This window comes from Metopolophium dirhodum, chromosome 9 (genome assembly GCF_019925205.1).
Source record: "Metopolophium dirhodum isolate CAU chromosome 9, ASM1992520v1, whole genome shotgun sequence".
Lineage (NCBI taxonomy): Eukaryota > Metazoa > Arthropoda > Insecta > Hemiptera > Aphididae > Metopolophium > Metopolophium dirhodum.
The window spans coordinates 28,545,304-28,566,251 of record NC_083568.1 but is presented as its reverse complement, the minus strand read 5'-3'; the positions used below and the strand labels follow the sequence as shown (position 1 = coordinate 28,566,251).

The following is a 20,948-nucleotide window of genomic DNA, read 5'->3' as shown; positions in this document are numbered from 1 at the left end:
AGGTAGAATACATAAATAATTAATTAGATACATAAATATATTATAATATAATATATAATATATATTATCGTTACCATACGTTTATTATGCAGTTAAATTTTACAATATAATTTATAATAAAACAAAACTATAATATTTGTTCATTTTTTTTTTGTTATTCCATCAAAATATTCGTAATATTATAATTTATAATAGGTATATGAATACAATTAATAAACATTGTTTAGTTTCATAGTATATTGTAAAACTGCATTGAATTTAATTTATTATAAAAATAACATAATTATAATAATATAAGTTAATTTTTTTTTTCATTCTATCAATATTATATAACAATTATTATTATTGTTTTAATTGTTTTAAAATATTCGTTTGATATACGATGGTAAAATTAATAATCATTGTTTTTTAAAAAAAATATTATAAATAGGTAAAAATAAAAAAAAAAACAATACTATAAATTATTATAACTAGCCAATTATAGGTAATAGTAAAATTATAATTTATAATGAAAATAAAAAATAATATTAGTAGATTGACAAAAAAGTCTTGGTTCACATTGCCCGGGCAGGAACACATTGCCCGTAACATCTATATGCCTCAACAGCTGAATTCGGGCAAAAAGTAAAAACGGCAAAATGTCATCCGTCGATAAAATATCGTTTGTGACGTATTATTTATTATTCATACCAAAATAAATGGCAACAAAATTCGTATACTCGCGATTATCAACGGAAAGACCATATAAACATAATAATACCTATAGAATTAATATACAGCTGGGTATCATATTATTAGAAAAACATAATATCACAGTATAAATTACTATAATTCATAAATGCATCAACTGTACAAGGAAAGTTTCTGGTGGTGGCGGCGGGGCTGAACCCCCGAAATACCTCCTTTCAAATACGACCTTGCTTACAGGCATCATTAATATTGTCGTTCCGGTGCGAATTGGACGCGTCGCGACTGCGACTTCTGCGAAGTGCAATAATAATATTCCGGAACCATAATATTATTATTATTGTTACCATGGTACATATTACGCTCGCGACCTTAACGCCGCGGTGGTGGTGTCGACTATAATAACAGTCGAACACGGATGTCGGACAGGCATATTATATAATATTATTATTGTTAATATTATTATATCATATTATACGAGTTGAAACCGGTGGATCGTGTGATCTAATTCATCGCACAGTCGTGCGCAGCACGTGCTCAGGTGAGTATATTACATACTGGCTGAATAAAACCCGCAGGACCACCTGCTCGCGTATTCTCATATTATATTCTCATACACATATTATGGGGACGTTAGTCAATTGTTTTTAGTAACGAGCGCATGTTTAGGTTTTTAAAAGTTTAAAATATGATTCTAATATAGGTATAAGTGCCAAAAAAAAAAAACTCCCGAGACATTCTCTTAACAATTCTTAAACTGTTAAAATATGCTTTTTCTTTGCTTAAAATAATTTTAAAATAATATTTAAACAAAATATTACGACGAGAGACATAATACTATTACGTATAATAGATTATTATGTTTACAGTACAATTTATAAGTTTACAATATATTTACATTTACCACCTATTAATTATTGCACAATTAATAATTATTATGTTATTGCATATAATGTATAATAATAATATCATACTTAAGCTTGAAAATAATAATTATTGAACACATTTGCTTTAGGTAAATGATTTAAAACAATGAAACAAAATAAACAGTTCATCAATTGAACAATTTAATTACAAATAAGATAAGATTTCTATCACTTTTCATTTTTAAATTAAAACATTTTTTTTTCACTGCGACGAAATAATTACAACTCGAGAAATGAGCAAAAGTGATTTTTTATGTACAATAATACAATTTATTATTATTCTTTAATATAAAACAGTTATAAACTGAATAATGGATATTATTCATTAATCTACAATACATTTATTTCTAAGAATTCTGTAATGGATAAGCCATACGCATTTTTCACCCCCATTGAGCTTCCTAAGGTCAATAAATATACGTAAATAATACCTAAGACTCCACTCTATAGTTATGAGCGATTAGTTATTATTAAAACCGACTTGACGAAAAGTCGATCGTGATGACACCCACCGTCATTGAATCCAGGGAAAAAATCAGACTAAAATACTAAATAGTAAATAGTACTTATTTCATAATTTTTTTCACTGTAATTAAATAATATTTTTATGCCTCGATAATAACTTACGGTGGCTTATAACTTTTATCATTATTAATACGGCCTTTCAGAGTATATTTTGCTCGTGATAAAAAAGTAATAATCAAAACTGTAAAATAGCATTTAAGTAATACTTCGTGGTAAGACACGTCTTAACAATCGTATTTCTGAAGTCGATGATATTCAAATATTTCGATTATCAATACTCTCGTACCAAAGTACTCTCAATACCTAGTACGAAAATGCTTAAAATTTGCGCTTATCGACGTTCTATAATCTATCATAATACAGTCACTGGTCGTTATGGTTTGTGATAAATAATATTATGTAATGGTATCATGTTATATATTATGCGATCAGCGGAGAACGTTTATATTTTAATGTGTGTATTGAAACTTCAAAGTCGACTGTACTCGAAATCATAATGATTACAATTCTGGTTTAAATTATAATTAAAATTCTGGTGGATATTAATTCGGTTATATAAACCACAATGATTGCGGTGAACAAAAATTAATAAGTAAATACGATTCGATTTACAAATCACTATGTTGAAATTGTCGACTGTCAATTCGTTTAACTTTCGAATAATTACTTTTGTTAAAAACCACCAAACTTGAAACTATACTGTGCTTCGGTGTTATTGTATACACGACATATTATTATTTTGTTGTAAACTACGAAGCAAATAAATTTAAATAATATGAACTAATACTGCAGACCCCCCTTAAATTCAATTTTAACATTACGCATGCGTGTAGAACGTTTGATTATTTTATAGCTGATTTATAAAATATGTTAACAGGATTCATTGGTTTTAAAGACCTAGACATAATTATTTATGCCAAACATTTAATCCACAAACGTAATTTGTTGCCTTATTGGTAAACATTATGTTTACCAATTACGTAATATTTATAAATAACTCAAAATACTATATTCTGTATTTTAAATCGTACAATACATTTTGTGATAACTTAATACCTAATATTGTTACAGTTTTATTTGATTAATAACATATCCAGTGTGTCAAAATACTTGTAGAAACGTAATCATCTGAGACTTTTTGTTTATCCAGTGGAAATTATTGTAGTTACAGATTGTGTATAATATAACTAATATCATCGATGTGACTTTTGAAATTAATTATAGCTGTTATAGCAGCTGGCTGTCAAGAACCAAGATCGATGTTTAGATACTAAAAAATAAAAACGTGTACACACGTCAGAATAAACTGAACTCTCATTATTATATCCTCGAGATCACGTGATACGCATTAGTACAATATTTTGATGAATAGCAATAATTATTACTTTCAGTTAATTCATTCTCACATAGGTAGATGTCGACAGGTCGAAACAGAAATAGATAGGTATAGTCATATATTATTATTCGCATTCTATTATTGGTATCCCTAAAATACCATACGACCGTATATAGGTATCACGGTCGGGCAAGGGGGAGGGGGGCTAGGCTCCCCACCACCACCATTGATTATAAATACTGTAAATTGTATAACCAATGTTACCCACCCCCCTCCAAAACTACTGTGCACTGGACTCGTGTCTAATAGGGATGCACTATGCATAATATTTTGTTAAAACCATTTAACTCTACAAGAGCTGAAATGTCAAGACCGAGAACGTCGCGATAACGAGGCATTGTTGTTGGACTCGCTAAATTGTGTGTGTCGAGAGCGCGAATATTCAAAAAAGTTCATTTTTTCAGAGAAACCATCTCTTAGGACAGGGTTTCCGATCTTTTATGTCTTAATGAGACTAAATTACGAATCGTTTTTTTTTTAAAAAAAGGTTGTTTTAACCGTATAGGTACTATATAAAATTATAATGTTTGGCACAGAATTGAAAACAAATCATTTCGAAAGCAATTATTCAAAACTCATCAATACTAAGTATTATAATATAATATTATATTGTATCTGCAGGCGTCGCTAATATTTTCCTACAAGTGAGCCACATTAAGAATTTTATGTATCTGCCGGTGATTTACCTCTAAATTTGTAAATTTTTTAGATTTTTACATGCAGAACACACCATAATAATACATTTTATAATAATATTCATCTTTCATTATTTCTTCATCGGATAATCGTATGTTTTTCTTCGCTAATAAATATTTTACTTTGTGTAAAAACTATAATATTAAAAGCGTGTTTAAGTCTTAGAATTTACGATTATTCTGCACGTAATCAACAGATACGGATACTGGTATAATAATTAATTATTAATTTGATCGACCGTTATTCCTCTAGAGTTCGATAAGTCTGGTTGGCGACCCCTATATCATATCATAATGTTCGCGGGTCGAGAAAAGCAGACGGGAGTCTGTCCTAGACTCGCGGATCGCGGACGCTCTGACCTAACGCACCAACACCCCCAATGCCACCACCCCGGACTCCACAACGCCGACCACAAACACTCCGACCACCGCCGACCCACCCGACCGCCCACACCTGCGACACTGCCGCCGTGAATCGCTACGGGCGTGTCGGACAATACCGTCGTTATATAAGCTGCACTCGAGCCGCGGCGGCGCCGGTGAGCGTTTTTAATCGAAAAATTATTTACGAAACGACGTATGAAAAGTGCGGTCGGGAAACAAAAAAAAAACGATTACGCGGCGTCAATGACACACACACCCACATCGCGAGATAATGACGACGACGACGACGACGACGCGTCGTACGCGACCCCATATCGGCCGACCCGCAGCACCGCGCCGCACGAGTCTGACGGCCGCCACCGGTGTGAGGGCTCGAAGGGGCGTGCGCGCGGCGCCTTATAGATCGGCGGGCCGGAGCGCTCCGCGCCGTCCGCTCCGCTCGGCGCGCCCGTCGCGGTCTCTCGGCGCGCACAGTGTGCAGTACGCACAGCATCCGCGACCCGACGAGCCGTCGTCCACAGCGGCGTGGCCGAACATCTCCATAAAACCGTATCGATTCAGTCGACCGCCGCCGAGGATAACGCGATGCCGTCCGTCGCCCCCGCCGCGGCCCACGACGGCGACATCCGCCACAACAATAACAACAACAGCAGCAGCATCGGCAGCATCGGCAGCAGCCACAACAACAAAAAAATCCGGGGACGACGCCGCCGCCGGGGTTGCTCGCAGCTGACGTCGTCCCTGCCGCTGCTGCTCCTGTCCGCCGTCGGGTGCCTGTGCAACCCGGACGCCAAGCGGCTGTACGACGACCTGCTCAGCAACTACAACCGGCTCATCCGGCCGGTCAGCAACAACACCGACACCGTTCTGGTCAAGCTGGGCCTCAGGCTGTCGCAGCTCATCGAGTTGGTACGCCGCCGTGACCCACGCGCACCCCTCCCCGCCGCGGATCTCGTCCGAGCCGAGATCTTACGCGCCACCGGATATCAGTAGTCATAATATTATCACGGTCGTAGGTTAGGTTAGGTTAGGTTAGGTAGATGTATTGCAATAGTATTATTGTATAGAAGTCGCGGTAGTATATTATAGGTAGTAGAAGTAGTAGTAGCAGTAGAAGTAGTACACTGCAGTGAGTTTTTGAAGGTAAATGTGGGTTATACTGTGGGTAACTGTGGGACGGACGTCTCTCCGATCGTTCGTAGTCGGATCACGATGACTAATATGGTCTTATATACTTAGTACCTGTGATGACCAGCTGCAGTGATGACCGGAACCGCGGTCACCGCGCGTTAGTCTTCGGAGGTGACCGATTTATATTATACTCGGTGTTTTATAGACAATTCGACTTTCGAGGACAGCATAATATCAATTCATAATATGATTATTATTGACGACAACTGCTAAAATATAATTAAACCGAACAACATTAAGTTTACAAATCACTATGAAACCGTCTGCGGCGGCTTAACTGTAGAATTTCATTAAATTCGAAATGCTAATTCGAGTCTTAAATAAAATTAATAACTACGATTGCGAGCTATGCATTTTGTACGCGCAACGGTTTCCGGGAAAATATCATCGCGATCGAGAAGACGAAATGAAAATTGACATTCGCATGAGAGCATAATATTATTAAAACCTAAACGATATTATATTATTTTGACATCAGTTAACGTATAATAGGTATAATAGAGGTACTTATATACTTCATAAAACAGTTGAAATCGCGTGCTATCGACGTTAAGACCATAACGTACGACGGTAACTGATCGAAGAAATGAGCTTCGGTCGTTTTGCGTTTGACATAAACTAAAATCACTACGCCCAAATTGGACTCTCTGTACATAAGCCAGTGGGTCATATATTGCACGCGCGTGTGCTTCTCGTCGTAAGGCTTCGGACGTGGTCGTTCACTCGTAACCGGACACTATAAACGATATGTTTAGCGGTAAACCGATCACACTGATTTACCATACTCGATAGTTGGTGGGCATGCAGGCACCTGGTATAACTCTATAACCACGTCCACGACGATTTACGTATACAGAGCGATTCTTTTGAATGTAAACACGATATTTTACCCCGTAAATACTCCGTTACGATTCATTGTTTTCTTATTTTGTCCGCTATTCGTTATCAAAGTCACTAGGTACTACAAAACAGCACGTTTTTGATAAAAAAAAATTAATTCTTATCGCCGTGATTTTTTTGAACGGCATCTTGCGTTTTGAATTTAGTATTCCAAACCAGGACATTATATCTTTCTGGAAACGTCTGCACATATAGAAATATAACTTCGAACAAATGTTATTACTGAGTATATAATATTATACTCAATGGTATTAGTCAATTGGGCATTAGCCATAAGATGTATACAACGTTTAGATGAACATAGTGTATATATTTGTAGTGGATGAACATTTTTCCGGGACCGCGGGTGTGCCACTGCATTGTGCGACCTAACCCACGTCATAATGTTATAATTGTAATAGGACTCTATAATTAACGCCGTAAATGCTTAGAAGCCCTACGAATTTACATATTATATTATCATCCGAACAGTACCTATGCACACGCGTATTTACGATCGTCATAAAAAACATTATGTACAAATCGCAACTTCGGATGAAAACTACGTACCTACCATGATATATATATACAACAAGTTCGTTATAATACGGTAGTTTCACAGCGGTAATCTAATAATATTATGTATAGGTACCATACAACAACTAGATGGCCGTCTCCTTCTTATCATCGAAGTCGGCCGCCATTTACAAAGCGGGCAATGTTTACAAAAGCAATATTATCACAGTATATAATACGAGTATGTATATATAAGTATATATTACCTATACGGATAAATGTAAAATTAATGTAAACATTGCCCGCTTTATGGATGGCGCTTCATGGCGGCCGACTTCGACATTGGTCACAACTGCGGTAGTATAAAGGCAGCTATATCTAGTTGTTGTATATATCTATGGCACCTATACAATATTAGAGTACTGCAGTAAAACTACCATTTTTTAACAACGTTTTTCGTTAAACGAAATATTTTTAACAACCAAACCGATTGAGAAACAAATTGATTTAATTATATTTAACGATTTTCTCTAAAATACGATTTTTTTCCTGTTGCCCACGATGCTTCCAAATATTGTATGGAAGTATCAGTATGTTTTATAAGATCGTTTTATACACTTTTACCGTCGCTGTTGTCACACTTATATGTTCACACACTACTTCGCTGGAGATAATATTATCATCACGATAATCGACCAAGGATATTGGGAACTTTGTGACGAATCGTTGATATGATGCGTGGTATAAACTTAGGTTCAGGTACCCCCCATAGTTTTTTTTTGTAGTACTTACCTACATAAAAACAGGAACTCTGAAATAAAACGAATACTAAATATTATATTGAGTCTCTTCCATTGTGTTTCGAGTTGGAAAAATGTCCGTGGATATAAAAATCGCAAGTTATTTTGGTGATATATTTTAAATGATTTATCAAGCATGGTTACCCCATTCTTTTTTCTACAAAACTAGGCAATTAGGCAATCAAAATCTGATTTTTGGAATTTTTAAATATACTTACTCATATTGTTGTGTACGGGACCCATCGTTATGTAACACAATCTTTTACAATATATATACACCCAATGGTAGTACGAAAAATCTCAATAACTTTAATAAACTCATTAATAAATGAAAAATGGGGGTGCGAATGCTTGTTGAATTACCAGCATGTACTATCATACCAAAGTACTGGAGATATACTTTAATACTAATCATTATTTACATATCCGTATCAGTTTTCTTAGCACGAAAAACTGTGATCCAACACGTGATTGATCACACGCGTCATTTGTCTAGTTTATATTGTTTGGTATAATTATTTGTATAGAAGTCTGTGATTATTATATCTGACCGATAATTCTCAACCATCAAACCGATGAAATTTGTGAACACTGAACAGTGTGAATTAATTCAACACGTTGTGAGCGATGATAAAAGAATAACAAAAATAAATATTATACGATGTTCATTATATAATACCTATATGGTTTGAAATTTGACGGCTCAATCGCTCTAATAGTTAGCAATAATAAAAATATGACTTGTGGGAAAAACGAAGTCTATATAACAAGCATTTAACAATATTATGCGATTGATATCTTTTTTTTACGGACATACAATTTATTAAAAACACGTCATGTAAGCATAATAATAATATGAATAAGTCGTAGTGATAACAAAAAACTCGTTTGAGCAGTAGTTTCAGCCCGTGGTTGGAAGTAATTTTTTTAGAAACGGTTAACTCGTCAGAAATCACGTTTAACCATTTCAATGAAATCTGTGTCGAGACGTTATGTTATACAATATTTACCGTATTTGAATCGATAAATTAATATAGTGTTCGTTATGGCTTGCGGGATTTCAAGTTTTTATAAATAATTAACGTGTCGAAAAAAAAAACAAATCGTTACGTTTTTTTCATCTCTACCGCGGGGTGTTATGATTTATTACGCATGACAGATTGTCAACAGTCGACATAATCGATTATAGTAATATTAATCGGAACTAATAACGACCAGGCATGACGACTAATTTGTCCGAGAATATCGTCGTAGTTTACCTAATAAAAAAAATGTCGATAGTAATTTTTTGACGTTTTGTTTGTTCTAGAATCTCAAGGATCAGATTTTAACGACGAACGTATGGCTGGAGCACGTAAGTGATTTCTAATATTTTAATACGCGGAAAGCGCTTTTAACCGATCGCGTTTAGGAATGGGCAGACCACAAATTCATTTGGGAACCACTGGAATACGGAGGCGTCAAAGAGCTGTACGTGCCGTCCGAGCATATCTGGCTGCCGGATATCGTCCTTTACAACAAGTTGGTCTAAGACTTATAGATAATAATAAATACAGTTTGCTCGTAGTCGAACTTGAATAATATTAAAACTTGATTGCTATATAAGTCGGACCTAATTTATTATTTCGTGTCGCATTTCGATACAACAGCGCCGACGGAGAGTACGTGGTCACCACCATGACAAAGGCTGTGCTTCATCACTCCGGCAAAGTGATGTGGACACCACCAGCCATCTTCAAATCGTCGTGCGAAATCGACGTTCGATATTTCCCGTTCGATCAGCAAACGTGTTTTATGAAATTCGGTTCATGGTCGTACGACGGCAACCAGGTAAATACCAACGAGATTAAATGTGCCCATATAACAAGTATGCGATAACGGGCCTAGATATATAATATGGAGATTTAATAAAAAAAATACACATAGGGACCTAAGTATGTATAATATGTTTATATTATACTTGAGGCTTACTGATTTCGATAGGTAGTAATATTTCGCGATTAGGGCTTTTGAAGTTCAGTTAAATCCGATTTCCTATCGTCCCACAGTGGGTATAGAGTTAAAAACTGAGATTATTCGATTGATTTGTGTCATCAAGTCAATATTATATCTACCCTCAGTTGTATAAATTATCATCATAAGTTTAGTATTCACGAGGTCGTTCCATAATAATACGATAAATTATTTCAAACTTCATTATTTCGGTAATTCTTATTTGAAAACGTTCGTATAACCTGATGACGATAATATTCATTTAAATAATAAATATTGCTGTGTAACGTAATAAAAAAAAAAGTGAATACTGCAGGCAGTGTGGTCACAACACGAAATACGTTTCTCGAGTTAAGATTTGCGAAACAATATCCCGGTTAGGTTAGGTCAGGTAGGATTTTGTTTTTGGATGAATAATTAATTTGCACATAATATTATTATTGATAAGGCAAGGTAGGTAGGTATTAATAATTGAGGATATCCCAAGTGCGTGCCGTTTTTAATCTTTACCTTTTTCATCGCCCGAGTGCGTCCTCAGTTCAAAGTTTTATATTCTATATTATATGGCTGTTTAGGTAGGGTAAACTAATCGTCTAAAAACTTTGGAGACACAGGTCTGACCATATCGAATATGATTGTTCAAAGTATGCAAATCTATAAGACTTGATACGTACATTTTACAACTATCACTGTGGCGACGGTAGGAAAACGGAATTTTATTTTAACTTGGATAATAATTAAGCACGACTACAGCTCACTCATTTGGGGTCAATAAGTGCTAGTGAACTGTTTACCTACGTCAATATTAAAAAATATATTATTATGGCGCTAAACATAACAATAATTATTGCATCGCCGACTAATCATTACACAATTAATAAGAATGGCGCCTACATCAAATGTTGTCGTAATTTTTTCCATAGCTGTCGTTTACATTAAATAACTGTAATTTCGGAACGCACTCGGAAAACTTCCTATTAGTTATCTATTATAAATGGGCCTACCAAAATAATCCTCATAGATAATAATATCCGTGTATTAGCGACAATGTGTGGTATTATTGTTTACTTGATATTATATTAGTTGATTACTTTCTACGCTGTTGAGATTTAAATTTTATTAGAAGTCGATTCACTCTAATTTTTAAACTAACAGAGGTAAGTGTGATCTGCTGAGCGTACAATTTGCTAGGTTATGCGTTTGTAAGACAGAGAGAACGCATGTGGGTGTAGCGCCCTCTTAAGTGTATTAATCAATGATATTAATTATCTTATTATAAAACAGTTGTATTTGAGTATAAACTAAAATTATATCTGCAGTAGTGCAGTGGGTCAGACATTCCCCCAAAACATTATTATTTTAATTCTATCAGCTTCCATTTACATTAATCACCTATGATGTAACTTTATTAAAAATCAAATATTTAAAGTAAATTGCTCGCACACGATTACTTTTCTACACCGCATTCACTTAATATAGTTTAATCTTAATCGTATTGATATAATTGGTACCTACTGTAAATTGGATGTAAATTATAGCTTAGTTTTTATTAGTTTTTTCGATCAGTGGTTTTCATTATCCAAATTATTTATGCAGACAGTTTGGAGTTTGTCTACATACATCCTTCAATATGTTGATAGATTTATTACGACAGTACTTATTCCAACGACAGCGTACAATATTATATTGTTATTAAGTTGAGCCCAAAGACCAAAAGTCATATAAACTACACAAAGAGTAAAAATAAGTCGAAATAACATTTGTTTTTTTATATATTATGATAGACTAAATAAAAAACTAAAATAATGAACAATTATTTATGTGCACGAGTATATAATATGTACCATTCCTGACCCAGTGCATTATTATATCACCAATAAAAGATCACAAAGAAAACAATGTGCAAAAACATCAGAAAATTGAAATGTAATAATAATTAAAATATTTTTTATAAAATTGAATTGTAAAATGATTCAAATTGAAATGCAATTAGATTGCAAAAATGTTTTCATAGAATTGTTCTATTAAAAAATGATCGATATTATTGTATTTTCAATCTAATTTATTTTGATTTCTAATTAGTGTATTGAGATGTTTTACAAAATCATTTCTATCTATATTTATTTTAAAATGTCCCCAAGATAATGTATCAATACCATTTTCCAAAATAAATCTTTTCATCATATACACTTAATGCTTTTTTATTTTGTTCTACAGTAAAAATATCATGTTTCTTAGTTTTAAATAAATTTTGATTAACATATTTTGGTTTTTTAGTTAATAAACAATTTTCAAAATCATTAAAACATAGTTTATTTTTTAACACCTTTAGCTTTTTTAATTTCTTTTTTAGTATCTAAGATTCGATGTGAATATAATTTGGATCTTACCCCTATAAATTCAGTCATAATTTTTCCGTTCAATTCATCTTTAAACTTGCCTAAAACTTTTTTGTTAACTCAAGGTAAATCATAAATATTATCATTTGGATAATCTGAAGTGTCAAAATGATCTAACAATTTATATTCATATCTTGATAAAAATCATTAGGTTTTAGTGCTAATATTATTGAATCTTAACTGTATACAACAATCTAACCCTATTTCCATATTTTTTCTTAATAGTATTATAATAAAAATCATTCATTAACATTTTAGATACATCTAAAACACACATTCCTATATAATATATTGGTTGTTTGAAAGATATTTATGTTTTTTAACCTAACCATGGACTGCAGCTAAACTTTTTGTAAAAATTGTCCTTCTATCAAAATTTGGTTTCGCAATTAATTTTTCTAGTTGGAGTGCATCAGTACATAATCTTACATCAACATGATTTCGAACATTCATCATCGTACGTCCATAAACACTATTGTTCATTAATTTAAAATATTCTTTTTCAATATCATTCTTAGCTTTTATCTAAGATCAGTATTAAAATCAATAAAAACTTTCAACCAAGCAGATTGACTAAATTCTAAAACTCTACGAAATTTCTCTAATTTTAAACCTAATTTAATATATGTTTTTAAAGTTTCATAATGAATTATATATTTTTTCTTATAAAGTTGTTAATTATCAAATTTACTTTCTGGTGCTAAAGGAAATCTGAATGTAGATTATGAAGTTCTTTAGTATAAGATAAATCTACTTCTAAAATATATCCTTTACGTGATTTATCAGAAATATTCATTACATCAAAATTAATCATATTATCAACCCATTTGAAATCTCCAGTAGGTAAATATTTATTCATTGCCCAACCATAAAGTTTATTTACATCCAAATATTCTAAAAATATTGATTCCTCCTTTTTTTTTAAATTTATCTATCATATATTTATTATTTGCTTTTTAATATCTTTGACTACATTGAGATAAGCCACCTCTGATTCCAGATACAAACATCAAATTTGATCTACATCTTAACATAGAATCCAACGCAAATCCTGGTGTTGTGTAATACCATAGAGGATCTAATTTATAATTTTTTAAAGAAATATCTCTAAAATTTTCCATTAAATCTGTTAATAATAAAACATCGATCTTGTTATATAAACTAGTAAATTCACGAAGATTTTGTATATTAAACATTTTCCAAATTTTCTGTGAGTTTTCATATTCCTCTATCGTTGTATTTTTATTAGTGAGAGAACTATAACATTTTTCAATAGGGGTAAACATATTTCATTACATTTTTCTGAACAATCCATATACTCATAAGGATAAGCTAATTTCCTAGTAACTAAATTTAAATGTTCTTTAGGAAAATATTTACTAAGTTCTTTAAATTTATGTTTTTCAAGATTATTTGTTAATTTGTCTAAAGAACTAGATAAAAATTTAAATGAATCAATAAATCTTAATTCTGTAAATATTATAATTTCTTTACCATTCCAAATTACTTTACGTGGTAACATTGTTGAAAAAGAAATATATTTTTCCTCATTATTTGGAATTAATTTTATTTTTTCACTGTCGTTCCCAAATTCTTTTATAAATAGATGGGCATCATCCGAATGGGGATTCGGACACGCGTGAAATATCGAACAAATAATATAGGTAGTTATATTCTAAGCATTTCGTGACCGGAAGCTGTACCTGTATTTTGCAATTCAATTTTGTGAAAAATATTTTAATTGTTAATGAAATTCACGAATATATTATTATTAATAATAGGTTATGAATGTAAAAATTATTTTAATTATTAATATATTTAAATTTTATGAAAAATATTTTGGGGGATTTTGCAATTCAATTTTGTGAAAAGTATTTTAATTATTATTGCATTTTGATTTTTTGATTTTTTAATTATTTATATAATATTATATTTTGATTTTTAATTAATAATAAAATAAGTTTTGTAAAAAATATTTAAATTATTATTACATTTTAATTTTCTGATCTTTTTGCACATTGTTTTCTTTGTGATCTTTTATTGATGATATAATGCACTGCGCCAGAAATGGCACATATATACTACTTGCACGTAACCACAGAATAATGTGAAAGACGGGATTTATACGACGATAAAAAATTATAAAAATTGAAATCGTATAATGTTTTTCAATGGTTTTACCAATATTATCATGATCATGGTACTAAAATAATATTATCTAGGCACATGGCTATTTATAATAGTATAGCAATGAAACAACGACCTGCTTGATTATTGTATTAATCTAAATATTTTTTTTAATAACACATTGACAACAACTATTTTGATTAGTTGCAGGTGCTTTCCGTGTTCATAAAATCATACCAAAAAGAATGCGCTATTTTATAAATTAATTATTCTAAAATGTGTATAAATGATTAGCCATAGGTATACTTTATTTCGACCTTAAAAATAGTTTATGAATAACCCATTACAGACCCCTTGGCACATTTCTACCCCTCTCCCGGTATGATAAAAATTAATACAAACACGTTATGTAGGTATACATGGCATTGACGTAATCACACAATAATTATTAATAACGCTATGGTACAGCTATTTTTGATAATATGCTAATGAGTCGTAATTCTTTTTACGTCACCTTCCGTTTTGTTATCTCCGTCCATTATACGTGCAAACTGTGAAGTAAATATTGTTGTCGTACCAATACCGTTGTCTCAGGGTCAACTTTCGAATTAAAAACTGCTATGGTTTCTGTCACCTAAATATAGGGTTGATATTAATTCGATTTCATGAATTGACAAAATACAATAAAAATTAGGATGGTCCTCCTCGGTTTTGAACTCTGGAGCATCTGATGTGACACTCCCCACCACCCTGATTTCGTTTAACATGTACTTTTTGTTTTACCTGTACAGTTTTTGAAAAATACTCAGGAGTAGACTATGACGTCACAGATGACACTGGTGATAACGATATATTTTTTATTAACCACCGTTGGTTTGGTCCCGATATTAACCTGCGATGGACGGAGATAAAAAAAAAAATCGACGCGCACCCGTCCCCTTTGCGCAGTCGGAGAGGAGTACAAAATGTTCCCAAAATGTTTTACAGCGGTTATGTGCGGTAATTGTTGCATGATGCAAACGCGGCGTTTCGTTGTTTTTCGCTTTTCGAGATCAGATCTGATGACGATTTCCTTGATACACAGATAAACCTCAAGCACATCGGCCAATTGGTGGGAACCAACAAAGTGGACGTGGGCATCGACCTGTCAGCGTACTACCCCAGCGTGGAATGGGACATTCTCGGCGTGCCGGCGGAGAGACACGAGAAGTACTACTCGTGTTGCGTCGAACCGTACATCGACATATTCTTCAACATCACCCTGAGACGGAGGACGCTGTTCTACACCGTCAACCTGATCGTGCCCTGCGTGGGCATATCTTACCTGTCGGTGTTGGTGTTCTACCTGCCCGCCGACTCCAAGGAGAAAATTTCACTGTGCATCACGATCCTCCTGTCCCAGACCATGTTCTTCTTGCTCATCTCCGAGATCATACCGTCGACGTCGCTGTCGTTGCCGCTGCTCGGCAAGTACCTGTTGTTCACCATGCTGCTGGTCGCCCTGTGCGTGGTCGTCACCATCATTATCATAAACATACATTACAGGTTAGACAACTATGTATGAGCATGACAATATGTTACGATTTTTTTTGTGTAGTGGTGGGGGAGGAGTGGGGGGAAGGGTACGACACTCCCGTCCCACCACCAACGTTTTTAAATGCTCGTACAATTTTTTGCGGTTTTCTTTGCAAACAAAAGTTAAGTTTTTTCAAATCTTTCCGAACAAACGAGTTGAAAAAATTGGAATTTTTTAATTTTCCCCATTTAAATCAGCCCCTACTTTTATTTTATAATGTACAGTTTACCTTTGTTTTGGTTTTATTTAGAAATAACAATTATTATTTTACAACCATTTTGAAATATCTAATATACAAACTTTACGTATAAAATGACTATGCACGATTTTTCTTTTTAGTGGGCTGAGGAATTGCGATGCAATTAGATAATTGTCATTTTTTAGGAACCTGTTATATTAAATTACCTGTTTATAACGGACAGTCTCAGGACCGTCAAAAGTTTAAGAGTTGTAGCCAGGCAGAAGTATTTTGTCGAACTCGCGTAATATCTACAAATCTATTTAATGAAAATATTGTATTTATTTACATTTTAAAATGATTATAACTTACTTAAAAATAACATTATCAATAAAATCCTCCGAAATGCCCTATAGATAATAATCTTAACTTTAAATGTATCACTGGTCAATTCACTCTAATTTTAAAAATAACAGAGTACAATCACGGATAATCGTTAATAAAAATCGTTAACGTAAAATTGGCCAAGTTGTACGTTTGTAAGACGGAGACAAATGCACGTACGGGTATATGGGGTCAACTTGCAAGTTGCAATAATTATCCCTCTTATCATGTCTGCAGGCAACCGAGCACGCACAAGATACCGTCATGGATGCGGACGGTGTTCATCAGAGCACTGCCGAAAATGTTGCTCATGAGGGTGCCCGAACAGCTGTTGGCCGATTCAGCGATGAAACAGAAGCAGATGAAGACGTGCAAAAAATTAAACCTTAACTTGGCCAGGTATGCGCATGCGTAATACGGGACCGTGGTGTGGTATTTTGCACAAGACGATTATTTTGTGAAGTCAACCGATCGTTATTCGCGTTAATTTTTTACAATAATAAATGTAGATATCAATAGCCGTCTCCATGAATTCAACACTATAATATCGTGTTTACAATTCATTTTGAGTTCTAATTCTTACATTTTTCAACACTTAAATCAACAACGAAAATTTTCGACCTGTAAAAGTGGTATGAATACGTCATTAGCGTTGGATGGTTTTAAGTTTGATTTTTGATTTTTTTTTATAATTCACCGCGATGCTGCTTGAACAGAGTGTTAAAACAAATGTTCTGCTATACTTTATAATAATATTATATCGATGTGAGTAGTCGAACTTCAATGTTGACGAAATCAAACTCAAATCAATTAGTCAAGAGAATTGTTTTCGAACTTTTCTAGCATTATTTACTTTAATCGGATATATACTACGATTATATTACCTAATGTTTTTAAATTATTATTTTTTTTTTATGATATTTAACTTGATGTTTCGAACTGTAGTTCGATAAATTTGAGTTTGTATAAAACGAACTTTAAGCTGTTTGAGTTTATCAAAGTTCGTGGTGTTCGAGAGTTCGACAACCGTTCATTTCTTCCTGACAATATACTAAAGGTAATAGCGATTACATTATCAGCGGCGACATAGGGAACAATGATACCGATCTAGATTTATTGGGTAACCCGCGGCAACATAGGCCAATGGGTGTGGGGAGGGCACTGTAGGTTTTTTATATTGGGTAGGTTGGTACACGTGTGTGTTGAGTTTGGCAGAATTTCTAATGGGGCACCCGTAGGTTTCTGCCGTGCCCCGGGGTGGGGGAATGGCGGCACTTGTTCTCCGGACACCGTGACTTGCACGGAGAAAAATGCCGCCCAGTGGTCGAGAATCGAACTCAGACCGGCTGTGCCGAATCCGTCGCGTTAGACCGCTCGGCCACCTCGTCCCCGATACCGATCTTTTATATTATGCTTTATCTGATATTTAAAATTTAAACGAAACAACTGTGGGCGAAGTATAATTATATAATAATTATTATGGCGGAAACGATGAAATCGAACGTTTTTTTTTTTTTAATTGCATTTGCCGGAAACGAAATCGGTACTTTTTTGTTGTGGTTTTTTTACCGTCGCCGGAAACGGAAATCGTCCGGCCGGCGTAGACCACGGGGCACCACCTGACGGATTTTCTTTTGTTCGCCCGCACAGGTTGAACGCGGCCAGCGTGGGCGCCACGCTGAACGTTCCTCCGGCGCCGGTCGCTTCACCGCCCGCCGGCCGTGGTTCACCCACCGACTCGCTGCGCCGGTACGTGGCGGCCGCCGGCCGAACCGGTTGCAATGGGACGGCGGCCGCGGCCGGGGCGGCCAGCCGGCTGGTGAACGCGGCCGTGGCGTCCATTGACGACACGCTCAATGAAGTGCCGGCCGCCATCAGGAAGAAGTATCCGTTCGAGCTGGAGAAGGCCATCCACAACGTCAAGTTCATTCAGCACCACTTGCAGCGCCAGGATGAATACAACACGGTAATATACCATAGGTTTATAACCATAGTCGAGTCGTGTTCTGAGTATCGGTGGAAGACATAAGCGCCCAAACGATGTGACAAAAAAATTAATTGTATCGTTCCAATAATAATCGCCAATATCCCGGATAGGTACTCCGCAGGCGTGAGCTTCGGTTGAGATACTAAATGTAGTACAATCACAGTGGAACCTCGACATCTAGAAAGGTCTATAAGTAGAATTTTCGATAAATCAAATTATATTTATTACCGACCGATACGAGTTATCGAGATCTCACTCTATTCCGAATGACTAGGTTAGTGGTTCCCAAACTTTTTTTCTCAGTGGTCATTATATAAAGTCTGTACACCGCCAAGTTCACACAGCATCACTTGCAGCGCCAGGACGAATACAACACGGTAATATACCATAGGTTTATAACCATAGTCGAGTCGTGTTCTGAGTATCGGTGAAAGACATAAGCGCCCAAACGATGCGACAAAAAAATTAATCGTATCGTTCCGGTAATCTCCAATATCCCGGATAGGTACTCCTCAAGGCAGTTACTAGTTTACTAGGCAGTTACCTTCAGTAAGGTTAGCGCAAATACTATATAATAATATATATGTATATTGTATACGTACTAGTATTTGCTCATAGTACAGGCCATTACCATAGAACGATTAGTAAGATAATTGACGGCGGCTCAGTGATCGGTATTCATGCGTAAATATAATACGGGCATTCTTCTCCTGAATAGAGTATGGTTGCGCATATTGTGATCTGCAAACCGTGTAGAGTGACACTTTGATTACTTTGAGTACTCACGCTGAATCTAGGTGTTCGTTTTAAACGTCAAAAAAACTAATCCGTTAACATCCACTCACAGGAAGATCAAGACTGGGGCTTCGTGGCTATGGTGCTCGACAGACTATTCTTGTGGATATTCACGGTCGCGTCCATTATGGGCACAATTCTCATCCTGTGCGAAGCGCCGGCGCTCTACGACGACACGAAGCCAATCGACCGGGACCTGTCGTTCATCGCTAGAAAGCAATTTTCTCCGACGTCCGATTTGGAATAGTCCGTCGCATGACATTAGGTTGTAATTTTCACGTGCAAGCGAAAAAATTATGAAGGCGTAAAATACAGTTGCAGTGACGGACCTCGACGTTAAACGGTTGATAATAATATTATTTTAACGAGTCGTCAATATCGTCACAACATTATTGTTAAAATGTCTCAGAAGTTTCAGGTTATGGATTTTTTACCGTTAAGTATTATTATATTTTGCACCAATTTAAGTTGTCGGAAAATTATGTTATAATGAATGGTGTTTAAAAATAAATTAATCATTAAACGCTTTTTAATAGCGTAGTACTTATAGGAACAAATTCACAACATTACATTTAGATTAAAAAAAAAAAAAACTCATTCATTTTTGTTTAAATTTTAAATTCAAACTTACGTTTTCGTATTGATTTTGTTATCTATTTTTTAAAACGTTTGTAGTAATATTATATGGTAGACAATAATTTGTTTATTTAAATTAATATTATAATATTATAATAATATACCGACAGGTTTTTAAAAATATTTCCATGTAATTGTTGTACATAAAATAAAATACAATCGTTGTAAGTATTAATAATAATGTACACGTTGTACGCAACAAGAAATTGTTATTTCTAAGTACCTAACCATATTATGCAAAACGCAAAAAAAAATACTTTTTATGAACAATATGATATAGGTAGGTAGGTATTATAGTTGTAATATTATTTATGTGAACTATCCGCAAACAATTATTTATAATTTCAACAGGTTGTATAAGTACGTATTTTTAACGTTTCATTTTATTCATAATAACAAAGCTTAAACAAACGGTGCACTTGAAATTAAAAATGAATAACATTAGCAAAAAAAAATAAATATATTATAATAATATTATTATAGTAATATTATTACTGCGTATACGTTTCACGGTGTGAAGTAATGTTTATAAATTACGCGCCAAACGTAGGTACTAACCGCTTAAATACTTAATGAAATTTGGCACTTGTGCTGAATAAATGTTTAGTAAAAAATAGAATTTTGATATAATGTTTTAACACGAGTTCTCTGTCTTTTTCATTTTTTATTCTACCGGCTACTATTATTACTGTCCAAACTATTACGTCTTATATTATCTGTCTTAATTTTTTTTTTTTAATTACTATCAGAATCACAGACATCTCGGAATAATTATAATATGTAAGTAACTATATTTATTTACCGAGAGAAACCGATTATGTCGAATTAATGTCACAAACACGAGAACCCCGAACGATTTGTAAAAATATAATACT

The 20,948-nt window shown here is 34.2% G+C and overlaps 1 protein-coding gene across 1 annotated transcript; it reads left to right on the top strand.

Moving 5' to 3' along the window:
• Positions 1-4,848: 4,848 nt before the first annotated feature.
• Positions 4,849-20,528, top strand: LOC132952985 (acetylcholine receptor subunit alpha-L1). Its single transcript, XM_061025521.1, has 8 exons — positions 4,849-5,522; positions 9,309-9,353; positions 9,411-9,520; positions 9,649-9,829; positions 15,602-16,062; positions 16,893-17,054; positions 18,306-18,621; positions 19,490-20,528. The coding sequence occupies exons 1-8, from the start codon at positions 5,199-5,201 to the stop codon at positions 19,682-19,684; spliced, it is 1,794 nt and encodes a 597-aa protein (XP_060881504.1). The 5' UTR covers positions 4,849-5,198; the 3' UTR covers positions 19,685-20,528.
• The last annotated feature ends 420 nt before the right edge of the window (positions 20,529-20,948 follow it).

Excerpts from the sequence above, each read along its gene's own strand:
- LOC132952985 (XM_061025521.1), top strand. The coding sequence starts at position 5,199 with ATGCCGTCCGTCGCCCCCGCCGCGGCCCACGACGGCGACATCCGCCAC. Across the intron at positions 5,523-9,308 it reads TGTCGCAGCTCATCGAGTTG|AATCTCAAGGATCAGATTTT; the intron begins GTACGCCGCCGT and ends TGTTTGTTCTAG. Across the intron at positions 9,521-9,648 it reads GATATCGTCCTTTACAACAA|CGCCGACGGAGAGTACGTGG; the intron begins GTTGGTCTAAGA and ends TCGATACAACAG.